At 43.3% G+C, this 17,885-nt stretch overlaps 1 protein-coding gene across 4 annotated transcripts in view; it reads left to right on the forward strand.

The window, feature by feature from the left end:
• PDE9A (phosphodiesterase 9A) overlaps positions 1-17,885 on the forward strand; it is a 51,409-nt gene that overhangs the window by 23,173 nt on the left and 10,351 nt on the right. For 2 of the 4 annotated variants that reach the window (XM_037377796.1, XM_037377799.1), the window contains 6 exons: positions 683-737; positions 1,570-1,640; positions 6,333-6,417; positions 10,399-10,480; positions 12,827-12,901; positions 15,992-16,078. In XM_037377796.1, the coding sequence (XP_037233693.1) occupies positions 683-737; positions 1,570-1,640; positions 6,333-6,417; positions 10,399-10,480; positions 12,827-12,901; positions 15,992-16,078 (455 nt within the window). Of the gene's footprint in view, positions 1-682; positions 738-1,569; positions 1,641-5,803; positions 6,208-6,332; positions 6,418-10,398; positions 10,481-12,826; positions 12,902-15,991; positions 16,079-17,885 lie in introns of those variants that run through there. The other 2 variants (XM_037377798.1, XM_037377797.1) reach the window with 2 other exon arrangements.

Genomic DNA, 17,885 nt, shown 5'->3' on the forward strand with positions numbered 1-17,885 from the left:
TTGATGGGATCCTGACGGGATCCCTATGGTGGCTCTGTCCAAGTTATGTTCTCAAGGGAAGGGGGCTGGGAAGCTTATGCACTGCTGTGTCCATCCTGTGAACCAGGAAGGACTCATTCTGCAAGGACAGTCACTTTGAAATCTCACATTTGCCTGAAGTTTATGCATAGCAGTACAATCCTTATGAATTTGCACAAAAAAAAAATTGGTCTCCAGGATAATGTCCCAGTATACATCTGAAAAGAAAACTGGGTTATCTTGTGTTCATAAGCTGTTGCACTGCTCATAGGCACTCCGGCAGTGTGCTGACGGTGTAGAGGCAGTCCTTGTGAGCCAGATGTTTCAAAAGTGGATGGTGATTCTGGGAGTCCTACCCAAGAAGTGTGAAAGGGGTCATCTTTTCAGAGAGTGCTGCCTTAAAACAAGTACCTCTCAGAGACCTCACCAGCCCCCCTCTAAAAAAAATTTCTGAGAAACCTTGACTGTAATCTGCAGGCAGAGAAAGGCAGGTGATATGAGAAGTCATTCCTAAACACTATCACTGTTCAAAGGACCAGAACTACTTTTTGGCTAAATGCCTCGGCGACAGAGCTGGAAGTCTGGGGATGCCACTTTGCAGGGAGGCTGAGGATGTCTTTTTTGCTCTGTCATTTTCTGTTATGTCCCCCTCCTATTTTCTCAGAGAAAGAAGAATTGTTCCAGAATTTATTGGGACAGATTGCTGAGCAGTTCTCAAGGTAAGAAGCTGAACATCATTATTAATTTAAAATGCTATTTCTTTTATCACCCTAAAGTAATATTTTCACAGGAGGCAGAGGGGCATTTAAGATCTTCAAATCCCACTCTTCCTGACAAATTTACGCCTGGTACACAGCTTATTTCCTGCTGACAGCAATATGGTGGCTTGAACTAAATGTGATTTCAGTGATTATGTTTGATCTAAAAAGGAGATCAAGTTGTAAATATAAATGTTCTTATTGTGCTTCTGCCCTCTTAGGAAGCAAAAGAAATGTTTCTACATTGAGCAGTCAAATCATCCGGTTTGTTTCATTTTTCCCTTTATCACTCAAACATGTCTCTCCCCTGAGAGGATTTATCAACATCTGTATAGCTGCTTATTTTATTCCAGCTGGTTTCAATAAGACAGATCAATCCCGCCACAGCTTAGCAAATCACCAGCATAACTCTAAAGGAAGGGGGGCTTCAGAGTGTGCAGACACCAAGGTGCTGCTGTTAGGCAAGGCATTATCAATTTAACTTTGCTTCCCTGGGGGGTACAATAACAAGCCATTGCCAAGAGAGGGGGTGATGAAGTGTTGCAGAGCCACAGTACATTCCCAGGGTCACAACAAAATCATTAGTTGTTATTTTTTCTGAAAATTAAACGCGGGTGTATTTTCTGCCCAAATTTTAACATTTCCACAGGAAAATTTCTTTTCCTTATGGCAACCATGGTTGGACAGATCAATCCTTTGAAAAATATAGACGTTTCTAGCAAAAGTCCTTTGTACCAAATGGCAGGTACAGCACTAAATGTATAACATTAATACATGAGGGTTTTCTTTTCAGGGTTTTTAAAATCAATGAGCTGAAAACGGAAGTAGCTAATCACTTGGCAATGCTGGAGAAAAAGGTTGAATGTGAGTGTCCCTTTATTCGTATTGCAGTGGGAACCGGTGTCTCAGAAATTCCCCACCTTCTTGCCCTCATTGAACCCCTCTCTGTCCCACTCCTCACAGCCCCTCTGCTTTCTCTGATTGCTAGCAATGTGGCCAGCCTTGAGCCTGAGAGGCCACAGTCCGTCCCAGGGTGAGGCACGGGAAAGGTGGGAGCCTGTGGTGGCACCCACCGGCGGGTTGAGGCCGCGGAGGGACGCTCTGTGTTGCAGACACCCAGAGCTCCTCCCGGCCTCCCCGCTGAGGGGCCATCGAGCCCTCCGCTGAGCTTCGGGCCCAGGGCCACATCCTCCTGCTACCATGTCCCCACAGAAGAGGGTCTCCACCACACAGCTCCCTATCGCCCACCTCCAAGCCCCTCAGCCTGCCCTCCCATGCCCCCCGACCCATCCCCTGCCCCTCCTCAGCTCCCCTGCACCCAGCAGTGTCCCCCATGCCTCTGCACAGGCATTCCCCGCAAGACGCTGCCCTGGAGCACGCCCGGGGCCTAGCGCTCGCTGTTGCACTTTGTAGTTAATATCAGGAGGGTAACACAGCTGCCTTCATCCTGCTTTAAGTCAGATACTTGCACAGGTCAAACATGTTGCCTTGCAGAGAGGCTTTCTCCTTTCAGAAATGCATTTACTGTATGTTAAGCAGTCAGGTCAGTCCTCGTTGCTGACAGAGGCCCAGCACCAGCACTGGGACCTGACTGTGTTTCTTCTGCTCAACGCCATGTTGCCTGCCTCCCCCTGCTGGGAAAGGGCCGGGGGCCGGGGAAAGGCCTGTCCCCACAGCACATGTGGTGCCACGTGTGCGCTACCCATGGGACACTAACACGGCACCAAAACGTCCATAAACGGGCGGTGTAACGTGTGCCATGAGGCAGCCGGAGGGTACATCTTGTGGTCTCGCGAGGGGGTGATTGCTGGGCTGCGAACACGGGGCTTCACCCCTCTCTGGCCATATTGCCTGGCAGAGTTCTAGGCAGCATCGATTGCCTTGTTCAGTGTGTTAACAGCAATGCAACCATGTTCAGCTACTGTGCAACAGCAAAGTTAAGTTCATCTGGTCAAAAGCTCCTTTTCCATTGGGGGGGCGGGGGGGCGGAAATTTTTTTCCCCATGCAGCACCTGACTTGTTTTGTTGCTTTTCAGTATATGAGGCAGAACACAGGTCCCAGAAAGGCAGGGAAGGGGAATGAACAGGGCACTGTCACCCAGCACTGTTTTGACACCAAAGGTCACATCCTTGCTGATACGCAACATTTAAGTCAGGAGCACGCAGAGTCTTCCCCAGCACTACAGCTGCAGAAACCACTTTCTCACTAGAGCTGGCTGGAAAAAAAAAAGTTTCTGGTTCATGGAAGAATTTTTGTTGAAACTTCCCCTGACCAGAAGCTGCCTTGACCCTGCAGCTTCTCAATGAGACTGATGCCATCGTCAGCAGGGAGAGGAAAAATATCCTTATTCAAAGAGCAGCTGCAGGGGACCTTTTCTGTGAGGCCACCCCAGCCACAGGCTCCCAGTGCAGTGGGAGCCCTTTGGTCACACTCATGGAGGGGGCAACCTGCAGCGCACATACTCACAGCACAGATCTCTGCAAGGAGCCCAGGTAGCAATTCCTCCCTGTCTGCTTTTCCCAAGGCTCCGCTGATTTATGCTATGGACCAAAAGAAAAAAAAAAAAGGAAAGAAAGAAAAAAAGAAAAATTAGCTCAGTCATTCTGCCTTTTCTGTGAAACTTCTGACCAACTCCAGTCCTCAGGGCTAAGTGCCATGGACTAGAGCAAATGAGGCAAGCATTCCTGTGAGTCTTCCTATCCCCTTGGCAGCCCAGGCAAGCAGCTCTCCCAGCCAGCTAGGGGCTTCTTTTGGCCACCGACTCCCCTGATGACCCCTTGGGACCCCTGGCTGCACCCTGCATGCACACTGCCTTTCAGCACCAGCAGCCCTTGGCAGCGGAGGGAGATAATGAAGATTTGCACACCACTGCAGGAGAGGAATAGTTGTGCGCTTGCACTCTCCAGCACTTTATTGCTGCTTTAGGGAAGGCAGCCTACACAGAGGTGCTGTGCCGTGCAGGTGAACTGAATTCACTGGTCCCCAGACAAGGCTTCTTTCAGTAAGTGGGTCTCACCGCTGATGGAAATAGCAGCTGATGTAGCAATCTGCTGCTATTCTGCCTGAGCGCTTACGATCCCATCTCCAGCAGCCTCAGCCTGTGGGAAGGAGCTCCCTGGGTTGCCTGTCTCCAAGTGCACCCATCTGCTCAGAAATGGACTTCCAGAATTTGCAACAGAGCCAAATCTGCAACATTTTGAAATAATCCCACGCTTTCATGTTTAAAAAGCAAAACTGTGAGAGAAAGGGAGTGTCCAACCTTCCTACTCAAGCTGGACTCCCAGAGGTTGCTTTAAGAGCCATGTTTCAGTGCTGGATTCAGCCCAAGGATTTCTTTAGACAGCACAGGGTCTTTTCAGAAGGTATTTCTTGCTGCAGAATAATATAATGGGCTCTTAATCAGTGCACATGACAAGGCCATTTATCATTTGTGAGCCAAATGCGAAAAGAATTGTGCTTTTGTTTTGCCTTTTCTCCCACCTTCTTCGGAGATCCCTTTTCCACCACTTTGACATGCGATCTCCAGGATTTCTTCCCCAGAAGGGACGTGTGTGGGGATAAGTGCTCATGACAGCACTACATCTGCACCTCACATAAAATGTTCTCAGCTTCCTTCCCATTACTGTCTAGAGACTTCATCACAAAGATGTGTTTTCGAGGAGCCAAATCTTGTAACTGATTTTTAAATCCCATCTAAAGCTTGTGACTTCCCCTTGGAAAATGCATCTATGCAGGGCAAGCACTGGGAATGCTTTGTCCCATAGCTTGACTTACTCTGCTCGTGTTTTTACAGCAGCCCACATATCAATAAGGAAGCTGGCAAAAACCCTTTGCAATTTGTAAGCACCTCACATCTACCTTAAGAAAATAATTATGTAAATGCTGTGCTCCCCAGAGAGGTTTTGGAAGAAAACTAAAGAGATGCAATACAGAAAAATGCTCAGGGCTGCCATTTTGCACCAGAACTTCTCTTCTCTCTGCAGTTGCCTGCCCCACTACCACATCCATCTGATAACTCCGCTTGGCTCCCACTGCTTCAAATAGGCACCAGCCACCATTTAGATAGCCTGGCGAATGGGTTACCCATGAACTTCTCCTGGATGAATGCACTGGGGTGGTATATAGCAGCATGAGGCTTGCAGGTCAGCTGCAGCTGGTGAGTGGCAGTTGAATGGAGTACCCAAAAAAAGTGCAGCCAGATACCCAAAATGAAGATATTGAGCAAGCAAGACAGCATCTTGCCTGTATCATCACATTGTGATCACCCAAAGAAATTGCTTGTAGCAATGCTAGACAAAAAAACACTAATCTGGAAACAGGATATTTAAGTGAAGGGTATCCCTGTAATCAAGCATAAATCAAAAGCTTTTCCCTTTCCTCTCCTAATATATGGCATTTTGGACTCAGTTCATATATCTCTCTTTTTTCCCCCTTTCCCAGATCCAACAGCAATTTTTGTTTTTACGAACATAAAGAAAGCAAAACTGAGGTCTCTGCTTATTTACAGAGTTGTGCCCTCCAAGGCAGTTTTTTGTCACTTACATGCTACTACCCTCCAGATAAGTGTGATTTTGACTATTATTTTCTAAGAAAGTGACCGAATACTGATTGTATGATTGCACATTCCCTTGAGTTTCCTGAACCACAGCTTGTCCATGCAAACAATGAGTTCAGTAAACAAATGAGCTGTGAAATGATTGCATATGAATGACATGTACTTAATAAATGCTGCTGTATTATGTCCTTGAGCATGCTGGTAGTTCAACAAGAGGGAAAGAAAAGGGAGAATTTTCTCATACTTGCACTGCATTAGGTTCTCATAGCTACATGGAATGAAGTGCATTGCTGCATAAACAGGCAATCAAACTTTTTGCCTTGTGGGTCTCATAATTATGTACAGAAGGGAAATAAAGGATTTTTGTGCTGCATGCAGAAATAACCTTTGATTACAAAACTGATTGGCAAAAAGAAGTGACAGATATTCAATACCTAAAAAAAAACCCAAATCAATTGCGAGAGCAAAACTTTCAACATCTCTCTCCCTCTCCTGCATTCTCACTTTGGTTTTTCTGTACTTAACAATGACTCTCAGAGCTCCTTAATGCTCTGCATGAACTTAAAAATTAAAACCTTTTATCTTAATGGGAATTCTAATCCTACTGGGACATGTTTGCCTAGCTGCGCTTATCATCCCATCGTGGGAGGGTTTTTTCACTCAGGATTTCCTTTGATTTGTGTTCTACAGCAAAGAAGTGAAGGCACCAGAACAGCTGACTGCTGCTAACAATCGTGGAAAAGCTGAGACGTTATAGCCATTTTGTGAATTAAAATCCTGTAGCTATTATCTAAAATTGGCAACAGAGAATTCCTATGGGTTTTCAAGATATATTGCTTTGGCAGCACCTGCATATGTGAGAACCAGGGCAGAATGTAAGAGCTTGCTGGCTCACTGGATAACCCCACTGTTAAAGCCCTTTGAAATTTTGCACAATTGTGAAACAAGATCCTTCGACTTTTGCCATGGTAACCCTCCTGTTGTTTTCCTTTGTTGACAGTGGAAGGCCTGAAAGTCGTGGAGATTGAGAAATGCAAGAGCGACATTAAAAAGATGAGGGAGGAAATGGCAGCAAGAAGCAGCAGGTAAGTTCTGCTTTGGACCTAACCAAAGAAATAAGCATCTGGTTTCAAACCCTAATGCAACATTTCTGCAGAATTGTGTTACCTTCTGGGCTTAGAAGTAAAGGAGGAAGAAACTAATAACCATTAAGGACAGTGACTTTAATTTAACATTTGAAGATCTACAGCAATTCATCAGTTAAAATAGCTCAGGCCATGGGAATAGAGAAAAAGGTCTTGCAACAGAGAGCTATTTTTCACCATACAGAATGGGAATTCTTCATCCAGATTTACTGGGAGAGAGGGAATGGGAGAAGAACTTCTGCATAGAAGTTCTGCACAGTGTAGTGTTTTTTAGGAGCAAGTTATCACTCAAATCAGCTCCAATATATTCTGGGAAAATACAAAATAAATATGTAGCAGCTCTTCTAATTATGATCTCATGCTATTAAAAAAACATTCATTTCAAATTCAACAAGAAACTGGGAATTTACTTTCTAATTCAAGGGCTCACTGTGATTGTGAAGCTTGGTTTTGCTGTAATTAAAACACAGGAAAAAAATTGCATTTGGTATGGTATGCAGCCTAGGCTTGAAAGTCTGCCTCCTGTGTCACTGAAATACCCCATTAGTACAAAGAAATCATCACTGTGAGATTATGAATACTTCTGGGAAGGTTGCTGAAGGATATACAGCGTTGCTTAAAGTGCGGGTGAAGGGGATTTTTCTCAGCAAATGTAACTATGCTATCTTGACAGCCTCTCTCATTTTCTTCATTTGGGGTCAAATTCTCTGTCCTCTAATCAAAGCAATTACCTATTGAGGGCAGTGGGAGATTTGCTAAAAGAATTAGACTTTATAATAATTTGCTGTTATGAATTTTGCTACCCAGATATATCAGGTAGCTCAGCATTAATACATTCCTGTTAAGTCTAAGGCCAAACTCAGCTGTCATACCAGCATAAACGCAGAGTAACATTTTTAAACTCAGATCTGCTCCAGCTTTCTAGATTTATAACAGTAAAATGGATTGCAGTCTGCCCTGTGACTTGCAGCATTTCTTGTTCAGGTGTGTGAGGAAACCTTATGTGAGGAGCTCAAACTGGCAGCACATGTGTGCTGATTTGTGCTGAGTGTGATGTGAATAAAGTGTGCCTATGCATGCGTCCTTACCTTTCCTCAACTGTTTCAGGGAGCTGGGAGAGCTGCATTTATAAGCATAGTGACACACAGGCAGATAGGGAATTAAAACCAAGAAAAGAAATTAATGGCAGCTTCATGCTCACCCAGTTGCTGCCACACAGATGAGGAAGTACGAGACTGTCCCAGCAGCAGCTATGACTCATTCCTGTTCCAGATCTTGTCACCTTACAATCTCTATTTTGTATTATAAACAGCAACCTGTTAACAAGAAAAACAGGAATGGGCAGTGCTATGTCTGCCCAGTGCAGCCGTCTTCAGCTGAGGTGTAGTCTTCACCGCAGGCTTGTTATGAGATATGACAGCTGCCAAAAGCCAGAGTCCAGCATGGAGCAGGATGCTGGCAGGCTGTGGTGAAAGTGGGTGTGGTGCTCAGCAGCAGGTAGTGCTGACACCCAAGCTAGCTTGCTCTGAGCTCACACTGCATAGCTGCTTTCACTGAAGCAGGAGCCTAACTGTCTCTGCTCAGCATCACTTTGTGCCATATCAACGTGGCAGCTACTTGTCACAGCTCTTCTTGGTTGCCTTGAGCTGGGTCTTCCTCCTCTCAGTTGCACAAAACCTCCTTCTCCTTGCACAAAATTCTGCCCATGATTATCAGTAGCCTAAGGGCTTGGGTCTCAAAGCAGCAGCTAGATGTGTCTGGGTTCAGTGTCTAACTGGGCGTGGCTGCGGGTCACTTCTTTTTGCTGTAAGACCTCATGGGGAGCTGCTGAAGAATGAGCTGTGGCTCTCTATTCCCAAATGACCATGGCTCTGCAGGACCCATGCCACTAGCCCATGGTGACCTCAGCCTAGGGGTCCTTCATCCCAGAACGGCTCAGCAAGCTCTGTCCCATTGGCATGAGATATGTGCATGCTATGGGAGGAACAGAGACATCCCTGGGTAAGTGGAAATATATTTGCTCTTATTTAGACTTGTCATCCCTTGTGCAATGTCATTTGCTAGATAATGCATTACAGTTGCAATTAGGGATTGCATCTAATGTTAATTAATGTACATAAATATATGCGGTGCCTATATTCTTTCAATAATATCACAGTGTACACAGCTGTATTCTTATACGTTTACATATTCTTACATTTGCTCTTGTATTAACAAATGTCAGAGTAAGGATTAACAGCTGGGTTTATAAAGTCATCACACAGTGAACTGTGCATCTCCCCTCTTCAGAAGAGCAAAGCAGCCCCACTTGCACCCCCTTAAATTGTGGGGGTTTTGCTAGTCTGCTTTTTGCACTCACCACTGACAGATGCTAATAATGTTATAGTGTAATTTAGAATCATGATCATTTGCAGATACAGTTTTACATTTGTAAAGGTCTGATGCATCCTGGCTCTGGTGTGTTCCCCAGTGTGGCAGGATGAAGGCTTCGATGTCTTACTGCAGCTGGGAATTAGAGAGAGTTGGCTGACCCTCAGCTAACCCTGGCAGCCAGCTCCAGTTAGGGCAAGGAATGCCCCAGTCCCACTAATTTTATCCTACTAATACCCCTCACAGTGGAGTTTTGAGGAAACAGCTTTAGAAATTATTATGACAGCTTTTCACCCACTGAGACTCTCCTTAAACAGGGCAGGAAAAGACAGCTGGTTGAAGCCAGCTGACCACCGTGAACTGTAAGATGACATAACTTTTGCAGGATTTAGACAATATCGTCAGAAATGTTAGCAGACATCAATATTAAGAGGAGAAAAGACAAGACAGCTGGACCAATTCCCAATGGAGAAGAGAAGCACTAAAAAGAGATGCAATACAGAATATGCAAAATAATTCGAAAGGGACAAACAAAGTTAACGGAATACTTTGGTTGGTTTCTTGAGAGGGTTTTCTTTGAGCTTTATTTAGCAGGAGATTTGAAAAATGAGAAAGGATAATCCAAATGTTAGGACTACAGGGATAAATACAAAATGCTAGTAGATCAGTCTCACATGGGACTAATTAAAGTCCATGCGACCAGCTACCTGGGAAACATGTGTTGAGTTAAAGTATCATGATTGCCATGGGTGACACCTCACAGCTCTTAGTTTTATTGTGCTCCCCATGGCTGTAAGGCAAGAAACTGCTCTCGTGCTACAGTGCAGCAGCTTAGATGTTCTGCAAAGGCTGTAAGGCTAGAGTGTACCTCCCAGCTTGGCTCTTCCACATGCAGAGGAAGGAGGAGCAGGTAATTGGCAGTGGGTGCTGGTGTTAATAACACGGCAAGTGTTAATTACCTGTAATTTCTGGCAGTGGCTCGCTTCCCCCTGGGAGCCTAGCAGACTGTGTCTGCTGAGCCTGTGCCTCACTGCTGTTGTCCCACCTGAAGGGCAGCAGACAAGACGGTCATGCCATCAAAATGGATGGTCATACCCAAGATTTTACAAGACCTAGAGCTGGGCTGCAGTGTCATGGGCTCAGTGGGTGCCTACACCAGCAAATAAGCACAGGTATGCCAGCGTCCATACTCAGCATCGCCCCTAGCAGGGCTCTGCCATCCTCAGACAGCAAGGTGCTTGCTGAAAGGAAAGTTACTTGGTTTAAGTAGAAGTGGTTGGGTATCCATGGATACATGCTTGAAGACAGATGCTTCTCACTTGAATTCAAATATATGGAGAAGGGGCAACATGGGCATTGCATGAGGGGAGAAAATCCAAAAGAGAATCACACTTTTAAAGCATTTGAGCAACACCACATTAGAAAGGGAGAGGCTGGGGAGTGGGGTAATTCTCTGAGTGATGCCTACTGAGAAACAAGAGTACTTCTGGCATTTTTCAAGACACTGTGTTTCTGTTCCCATAATGTTAAAAGCTGAATATTTCATTTCAGGACTAACTGTTCCTGCAAGTACAGCTTTTTGGATGAAAACAAGAGGCCGACTCCCCGGCGAGATGTACCATCCTACCCAAAGGTACCACACAATGCTTGCTCTTCCCAGAATCCTACTACACCCTTGCCATCTTGACAAGCTCTGGTTTACAATGCATGACTCCATAGCCTTCTTAGCCTAGTTATTCTACAGTCTAGGGCCTGATCCAAAATCCCTGGAAACTAATGGAAAAAGCTGTTGTTGCCAGTGGTGACTTAAAGTTGGATCCTCAGTAGTCTTTTAATACTTGAAAACTCATTAGTGTTTGAAATGTTAATGATCATTTTGCAATCACCAACATTTAACGCTCTTTTGTCTAGTTACATTTGTTTATTCTCCATGCTCATAGCAGACAATCAAAACTAGCCCGTAATGTTGTACTCTGATTGACAATAGTGTTGCTGTCTGTTTTCTCCTAATGGATTATTTTTTAATTTAAAAAGTAATTTATGGGTATGCTTCACCCAGGGAAACAAAGATAAAATGCGACATTGGATTCTCTGCAGAATGATTCATTGTCCCTGTGAAAATGAGTTAGTGTATTTGCTAGAGAAAACAGTAATGCTTGAAGAAAAATGTCTATTGGGCAAGTACAAGTGCAAATCCACATTGATGAATGAGGCTGAAACCATGAAGCACACAGGATCTTTGATCCTAGCATTGGCAGTCTTTACCCACAGGAGTTATTCAAAGCTACCAGGTTATGTCTGCTCAGTGCCCAGCTCACACCTTGACAAGACACCAGCTTACACATGTGCAAGTCATAGTTTAACAGTGAGCATTTGTTTGCACACATCAAAGCTGTCTCAGCCACTCTGAAGTTCACATGGTCCCATGTGATGCAGGTGTATGATATGGACGTGCATCTTTGCGTATTTGTCTTCACAGTCTTCCAGAACAATGAGTTGTAAGTTCTGCTGTTTATTCTGCTCTGCCTAGCAAAAGTGACCTCCAGGCCTCTGAGGCAGACATCATGATACTACATTTCTTTCCATTAACTTCTGAGCTAGAGGCTTGTTCTTCTGACACTAGAAAATGTTTTCACAAAACATATTGGTTCTAAAGCAGATTTTTGCACTTAATCAGTATATATGTCAAAACAAACTTTGATGTACTGCTATGATATTAGGATCTTGAATTAACAACAAGCGCTATGAAAAGTTGTACTGACTGACTGCAGAGTAAACTGGTAGTCTGTATTTCTGTATTATCCCTAGACCAAAGCCCATAAGAGTTTCGGTTTTAAGAGTTTGGGTCCGGCTTGACAAATCTGTGAAATTTGTTATCAGTTGCCAGGTGCCAGGTTTGTCCAATGTCAGTGAGGTTAGGAAGTGATGAGTACACTGAAAGAAGATATCATTTAAACACTGGTATCAAATAAAAAAATCTGTATTGCTAACACACAGTTTTCTTTCAGAAAGTCATATTAAATGTACGTTATATAAGCAAATGCAAAAATCATTGCTTCTTAAGGAGGAAAATTAATCTTCAGTGTTATTATTCCTTGGATCAAGTATCAACAATTTGATAGCTTAGAACATTCATTCACCTGTTCACTACAGTAAGCCCAGACTAATTAGAAACAGCCATGGTAAATGGACCAATTGAAGCTACAAGGGTTTTGTGTCCCAGAAAGTCTCTGATGAATAGAGTCTTGAAAAGATAAACCAGTACAGTCCAGATCTCCCCTGGTCTTTTAAACCCCCACATTCCTTTTTTAAATTTTGTATATAATTGGTAACTGGATGATGAGCTTGATTTTGTTTTAAGCCTCTGAACATAATGATAAAATAATCACTTGAGTCTTGCAGGCTGACAACCAATTTGAAAATGTGGGTGTTCTTGAAAAAATACTCAAAATGGGAGCATAAATCATCTGAAAGTAAATATATCATACCCACCAGCTAATTTAACACTGTTGGCATAGACACTTCACATCATCCAGATGTAACTGGCTCCACTGATTATCACTGATGTTCTGCAGGCAGCAGAACCAGTGCAGCCGGGGACAGATCTTTATATCTCTGTGCTGGATTTACTCACAGCCCTGTCCATAACACCTCTGCTCTCCTTCCTTTTCTCCCAAACCCTTCACCTCCTGGCTCCACAAGGATCTCCACCCATCAGTGACCTACCAGCTGGTGCTGTGGCAGGCAGCAAGCTGTCTGAGGGCTTTCTGGTGTGGCCATTCTGGTGTGACCATGAGCAGCTGGTGGGGATGGTGAGACGGGTTGGGCAGGCAGAGGAAGAGATCAGTTGCTCTCTCTTTGGGAAATATGGCTAAATCCCTCATGAATGGAACCCCGAGAGTCCCAAGGACATGCCAACAGTAGGTCCCTTGCCAGAGTGGGGGACCATTACTTACTCTGACTGCCTTTTTGTCTACAGTACATGCTGTCCCAGGAGACCATTGAAGCACTTCGGAAGCCAACCTTTGATGTCTGGCTGTGGGAGCCCAACGAAGTAAGGATGCCATGTTAGCTGAGTTTGCACTCTTTCTGAGAGCCAACAAGGCCGGAAGAGCCCTTTAAGATGGTCTGCAGGGTTTTTCCCCTTTTCTGCCCCTTACTGTCTATATTTTTTTAACTTTCATATCACACCAGAATACAGTACTTTTTCCTGACAGATGCCAGGTAGATTATACTGAATATTATATCCTGAGTTGTCTTTATTTTTTCTTTAATCTCTTCCTAGTAATGTCCCATAACAACCAGTGCACTATCATTACTGCCACATGAGTTCTCTTGTGCCGTTTTATCTGAACAAATCAATCCCTATGAAAGCGTATGCTTAAGCACACCATCAATAACTCCACTCAAATCAATAAAGCAGCGTGCTGCTGTGTGAAGCTGGACAGAGGTGCATGCATCGATTCACACCCTTTTAGGCAAGAGGTTTTCTGTAGTGTATTCTGAAGAAGTTGCAAAATTGCGTGCACAGCCTATTAGTGTTTTCTTATTGCTTCATTTTCTTATTTTTCTTATTGCTATTAGTATTATTCATTGTTCATCACTTGTATTGCAGAAGGTTCTGGAAGGCCCACATGTAAACCTCTGTAGAAACATGAAGGAAAAGGATGTTTCTGTAATGGCCAGCTTATAATGTAATGTGAAACTAGATTCAGCAAATATGAGCAAATCTCACCTAGGAAAAGTGTAAGGGAGGGTAGGACTAAACTAGGGGGTTTGTGTTGGATTTTCCCCAAGGGAAGGATTGGGTAGTTCTCGCAGCACCCCTTAGCAGCAATCACCTTAACTACCATCCCAATCAGATCTTGTGCATACAAGAGTCATTGTGGTTCAGCACCTATAGGTCAACATCACAAGGAAAAGTACCTCATACAACACCCGCAGGAACAGCATATTCCTTTCAGGATATTTCATCTGGCTGGTAGCATAACAGAAGGACTCTCTGGTGGCTTTAAGTCCAGCTCCCATTCACAGAGGCTGGCGGAGCTTCCCTTGTGCAGTCCATGCCAAGCTGAGCTTGGTGCTCTGCAGTTACTGCTCCCTCTCCAGCCCCTTTTCTCTCTACCATGGCCATACAACTGCTCAGGCAAAATGGCTTTCCCCCAGCTTTTGAACGCCTGTCAGGTCTTTACAGCAAGAGAAAATTATGACCTGCCAGGTGGACCATAACGCTGTTGGCTCACTGTTATTCTGACTATTAAGAAAGAATGGGGAGAGACAAAAACCATTATCCACGGATTCTTGTGTGCTGAGGCATAGTATTTTAGCACAGTAACTCATTCAGAGTACTAGGAAACCCTATATGGTGGCATGAATGAGGCTAACAAGAGGGTGTGGAGATTAGACATGCCCTGCAAGGAGGAGTGCTGCTCAGAAATAAGATACCACACAAGCTCTAGTGAGCCAAGCACCATATGGGTTTTATCTCACCCTTGTAGCTCTAGTTTATGTTTACAGAGAATATTTCAATTCTGTCAATGCTTGCTTAGCAATAAGCATTTGCCCACATGCTTAATGTGGGGCAGGCAGGTTATAAACGATATTCTTCTGTAAGCAAATTAACAATGTGCTCTGCATCATCTCAGTAAACAGAGATATGCCACAAACTTGTGTTCTCTTTCTCAAATGCTCCCTTGCTTTCAAGCCTTACAAGAGTCCAACATTCACATTTTTGCTCTTGACCAAGAAAGCTGAAAATGGAAACTGAGATTCTCATGTGTTCAGGGGCAGGAGCTTTGGGACTCAGAGTCACCCTGCCACTCACCCAAAGATCTCTTGGCAACAGCTGGAGGGAGACAGGCATTTCTGAGGATAATTCAGCCCTTTTGGATCAAGTTTATTGTCTCAGAAAGTCTTTTCTGAAAGTATTGTGACCTCAAGGGCCAGGAATAAGACAAAGCGGTCTACAGCAAAACGCTGTTCATGTGAGCACAACTCAGCTCAGACATTGTCCCTCAAGTCTTGCAGGAAAGTCTCTTTCTTCCTGTTCGGCTGACTCAAAACCAGCCCCTTTGTTACTGTACAAACTATGCATATTCTCTGGATAAATATAAAGTTTCATTAGATTAAATAATTTTTCTGGAGAGTTTTTAAGAGCCTAAATAACAGAAACCTAACTAAAAATGTCTCCAAGGCCATAGTTGTGACATTACATTCATCATGTTAAAACTCCTGGATCAGCCTACAGTCTAAAAACTACAGCTGCTAATATAATGCCTCCATTTCATCCCCTGCAGATTTTGCCTTCAGAAATGGAAATGCAGATACATAAACTCCTGAACTCCTGGAAGTCTGTCCATTTCTGACTGGTGGCAGCTGTTAAGTGCCCAAACACATCACATTATCAATATCTTTCTTTTCCAATATTTTCAAACCTGGAAGATTAACCGGGAGTAGTAGTGCTAAATTACCTGCATCCCTTCCTACTGCAGAGCAGACATTGTGTCAAAAGAGCAGCCTGTCTTTGCATTTCAGCTGTTAGGATTAATAGTTATAGTTTACAGGAGCGGATGGTCACAAACCTGCTGCAGTTTTGTAGAGTTGTTATCTTTTCGTTAAACAAGAAATATGAGCTAAGAGAGTGAAGTAAAGAAAGAAGATATTGACACATATCTAGAATAAATATTTCTCTAAGGTTCTTTTATTTTCTGCTGTCATTTTCTATACATCTAGGGCCTGATCCGTTTCTGTACAGCTAGGGCCTTTGGAGTCAGTGGTCAAACTCCCACTGATTTCACTGAGCATTAGAACATATCCCAGCTGAATTAGAAAAATGGCAATACTTTTTTGTGAGAAGGAATTGCTATGATATGCATGAATCACAATTACTAAAGAGAGCTGGTGTGATTCAAAGCCCTGCACAAAACCTATGAGGTCAACAGCGGTCTGTCTGCTTCAAAAAGCTTTCAGAACCTCTGTCTCCCCTCTTGCACTGCCTTTAATCATGCAATCTTTGAACATCTTTCATCTTAACAAGAGGGCTCTGCAATTATTCAATGCTTGCAAGGAGGAAATTCACTTTGCAATGTATCATAAAGTAAATTGATATTTACCAAACCAATAAACTATCTCTTCCGGGCTGCAGATGCTGAGCTGTTTGGAACATATGTACCATGATCTTGGATTGGTAAAAGACTTCAATATCAATCCTATCACGCTAAAAAGGTGGTTGGTAAGTATTTCAAATTATTGATATTAGCAGTTTTTCAAATTCAAAAATCAATAAATAAGACATTTAGTCAACTCGACTCACATGAGTAATCCCACTGAAGGCAGTCAATCTATACAAATTCTTAAAATTTAAGTATTTCAGCAAATGTTTACATTCTTGTGGTCAATGACTTTTTTTAAAACTGTTTTGCGTTTGTCTGCTGAGCTTTCTGTTACTGAAAGCAGCTCATTTCTGACGAATGCTCTTGGTACCTACTGGAAATGGAGACAAGACAGTGTCTTCAGATATGACCAAGAAAAAATCAGTATGTGCAATAATCATTAGAGGTACTAAGTCACAGGGACTAAAAGAGCAAGTCAGGAAAGAAAAGGACTTGCTGACAAACTAAACAGCATTTTTTGCTTCAGTCTTTAATGCTAAGAATGTTGCAGAGATGCAAGACTTCAGATAAAGATGAGATTATACCAAAATTAAGATGTCTAAAGAAGAAACATTGGAATATTTAAAAATCAGTAAGTTTTCAGGTCCAAAGGAGACCGTAAGAAAGCACTTGCTAAAAACTGAAGAATATATTTGCTTTCTCAGAAAAATCTATCACGTCCCTAGCGAACTGTAGAACAGTAAGTATTTTACCCATTGTTCAAAAAGGATCTAGGGGTAGCCTGAAGAATTACAGTTAGTAAAACTCACAACTCTACCTGAAAAAATGATTGAAACAATAATTAAAAACATCATGATGTGAAGTTCATTATACAGACGCTTCATACAATTCCTACAGTGAAGACTTAAATCTCATTAATTTCTTCTAATTACCTGAAGCATATGCACAGAATAGAGGGAACTGTTCTACATGATGGATGTAGACTCCCAAGAAAGGCCTGAACAAATTCCACAAATTCAGAAGGTGGCTAAAAAACACAAAGCAAAGCACTGGATTCATTGTATCATGAAGTACAGCAAGAGCAGAAAGCACCTGGGCACCAGTGTGCACAGGGGCAGTGACTGTCATTGCTTGGTGCACTGCTGTAGGGTGAATCTAACAAGTCATTGGACTGATCAGAGAATGGAATAAGGCATAAAATGGACCAATGTTATCATGTCACCATAGAAGGCATAAGGCTTACCTGAGATTTAGGTCTAGCACTGGTTAAACCTTTTTAGAAAAACAGTATGACTACATTAAAGGAGACACAAAAAGTAATCAAGACCTAGGAAATCTCTCCCCAAAGGCAGATGAAAAGCTCAGTAATGTTGACCTTAGAAAGCAGCTGAACAGGAGGGGTGGGATGAAACCCAATATAAACAAGGCTAGCACAGAGTAGATAAAACACAAAATTTCCTCCTCCTGTCTCACAGCCTGAAAACATGGGAAACAAGGTGATATGTCAACACACATCAACATGCCACCCACACACATTACTGCAGGCAGCTTCCTGTTAGCATGTATCTCCAAGTAATTATTTACCACCAGCATTTCAGACCACCTAGATCTGAACAAGGGGAGTTTATTATTCATTTTCTACAAAGGTAAGACAGGGTAAGATTTCTTTTCCTAAACTCTAGCTTCACAGAAAAACAGATGATTTAAAAAGAGCCCCAAGGACTCTGCTTCAAACTATGATACTTCCCCAGGCATGCTGTGGGCACCAGTTTGAACTTAAGCGGGTAAGAAAAAGCCACCTCATACGTATGCTTGCTTTCTTGCTCCCATATCCATTGGCTACAGAAATGTTCCAGAAAGGGGAGGAAAGGGTGACTAATACAACCCAGTCACTCCAGCCCTTTAGTGTTCTGAGCCAGGAGTTCC

The sequence above is a fragment of the Falco rusticolus genome, chromosome 2 (assembly GCF_015220075.1).
Source record: "Falco rusticolus isolate bFalRus1 chromosome 2, bFalRus1.pri, whole genome shotgun sequence".
Lineage (NCBI taxonomy): Eukaryota > Metazoa > Chordata > Aves > Falconiformes > Falconidae > Falco > Falco rusticolus.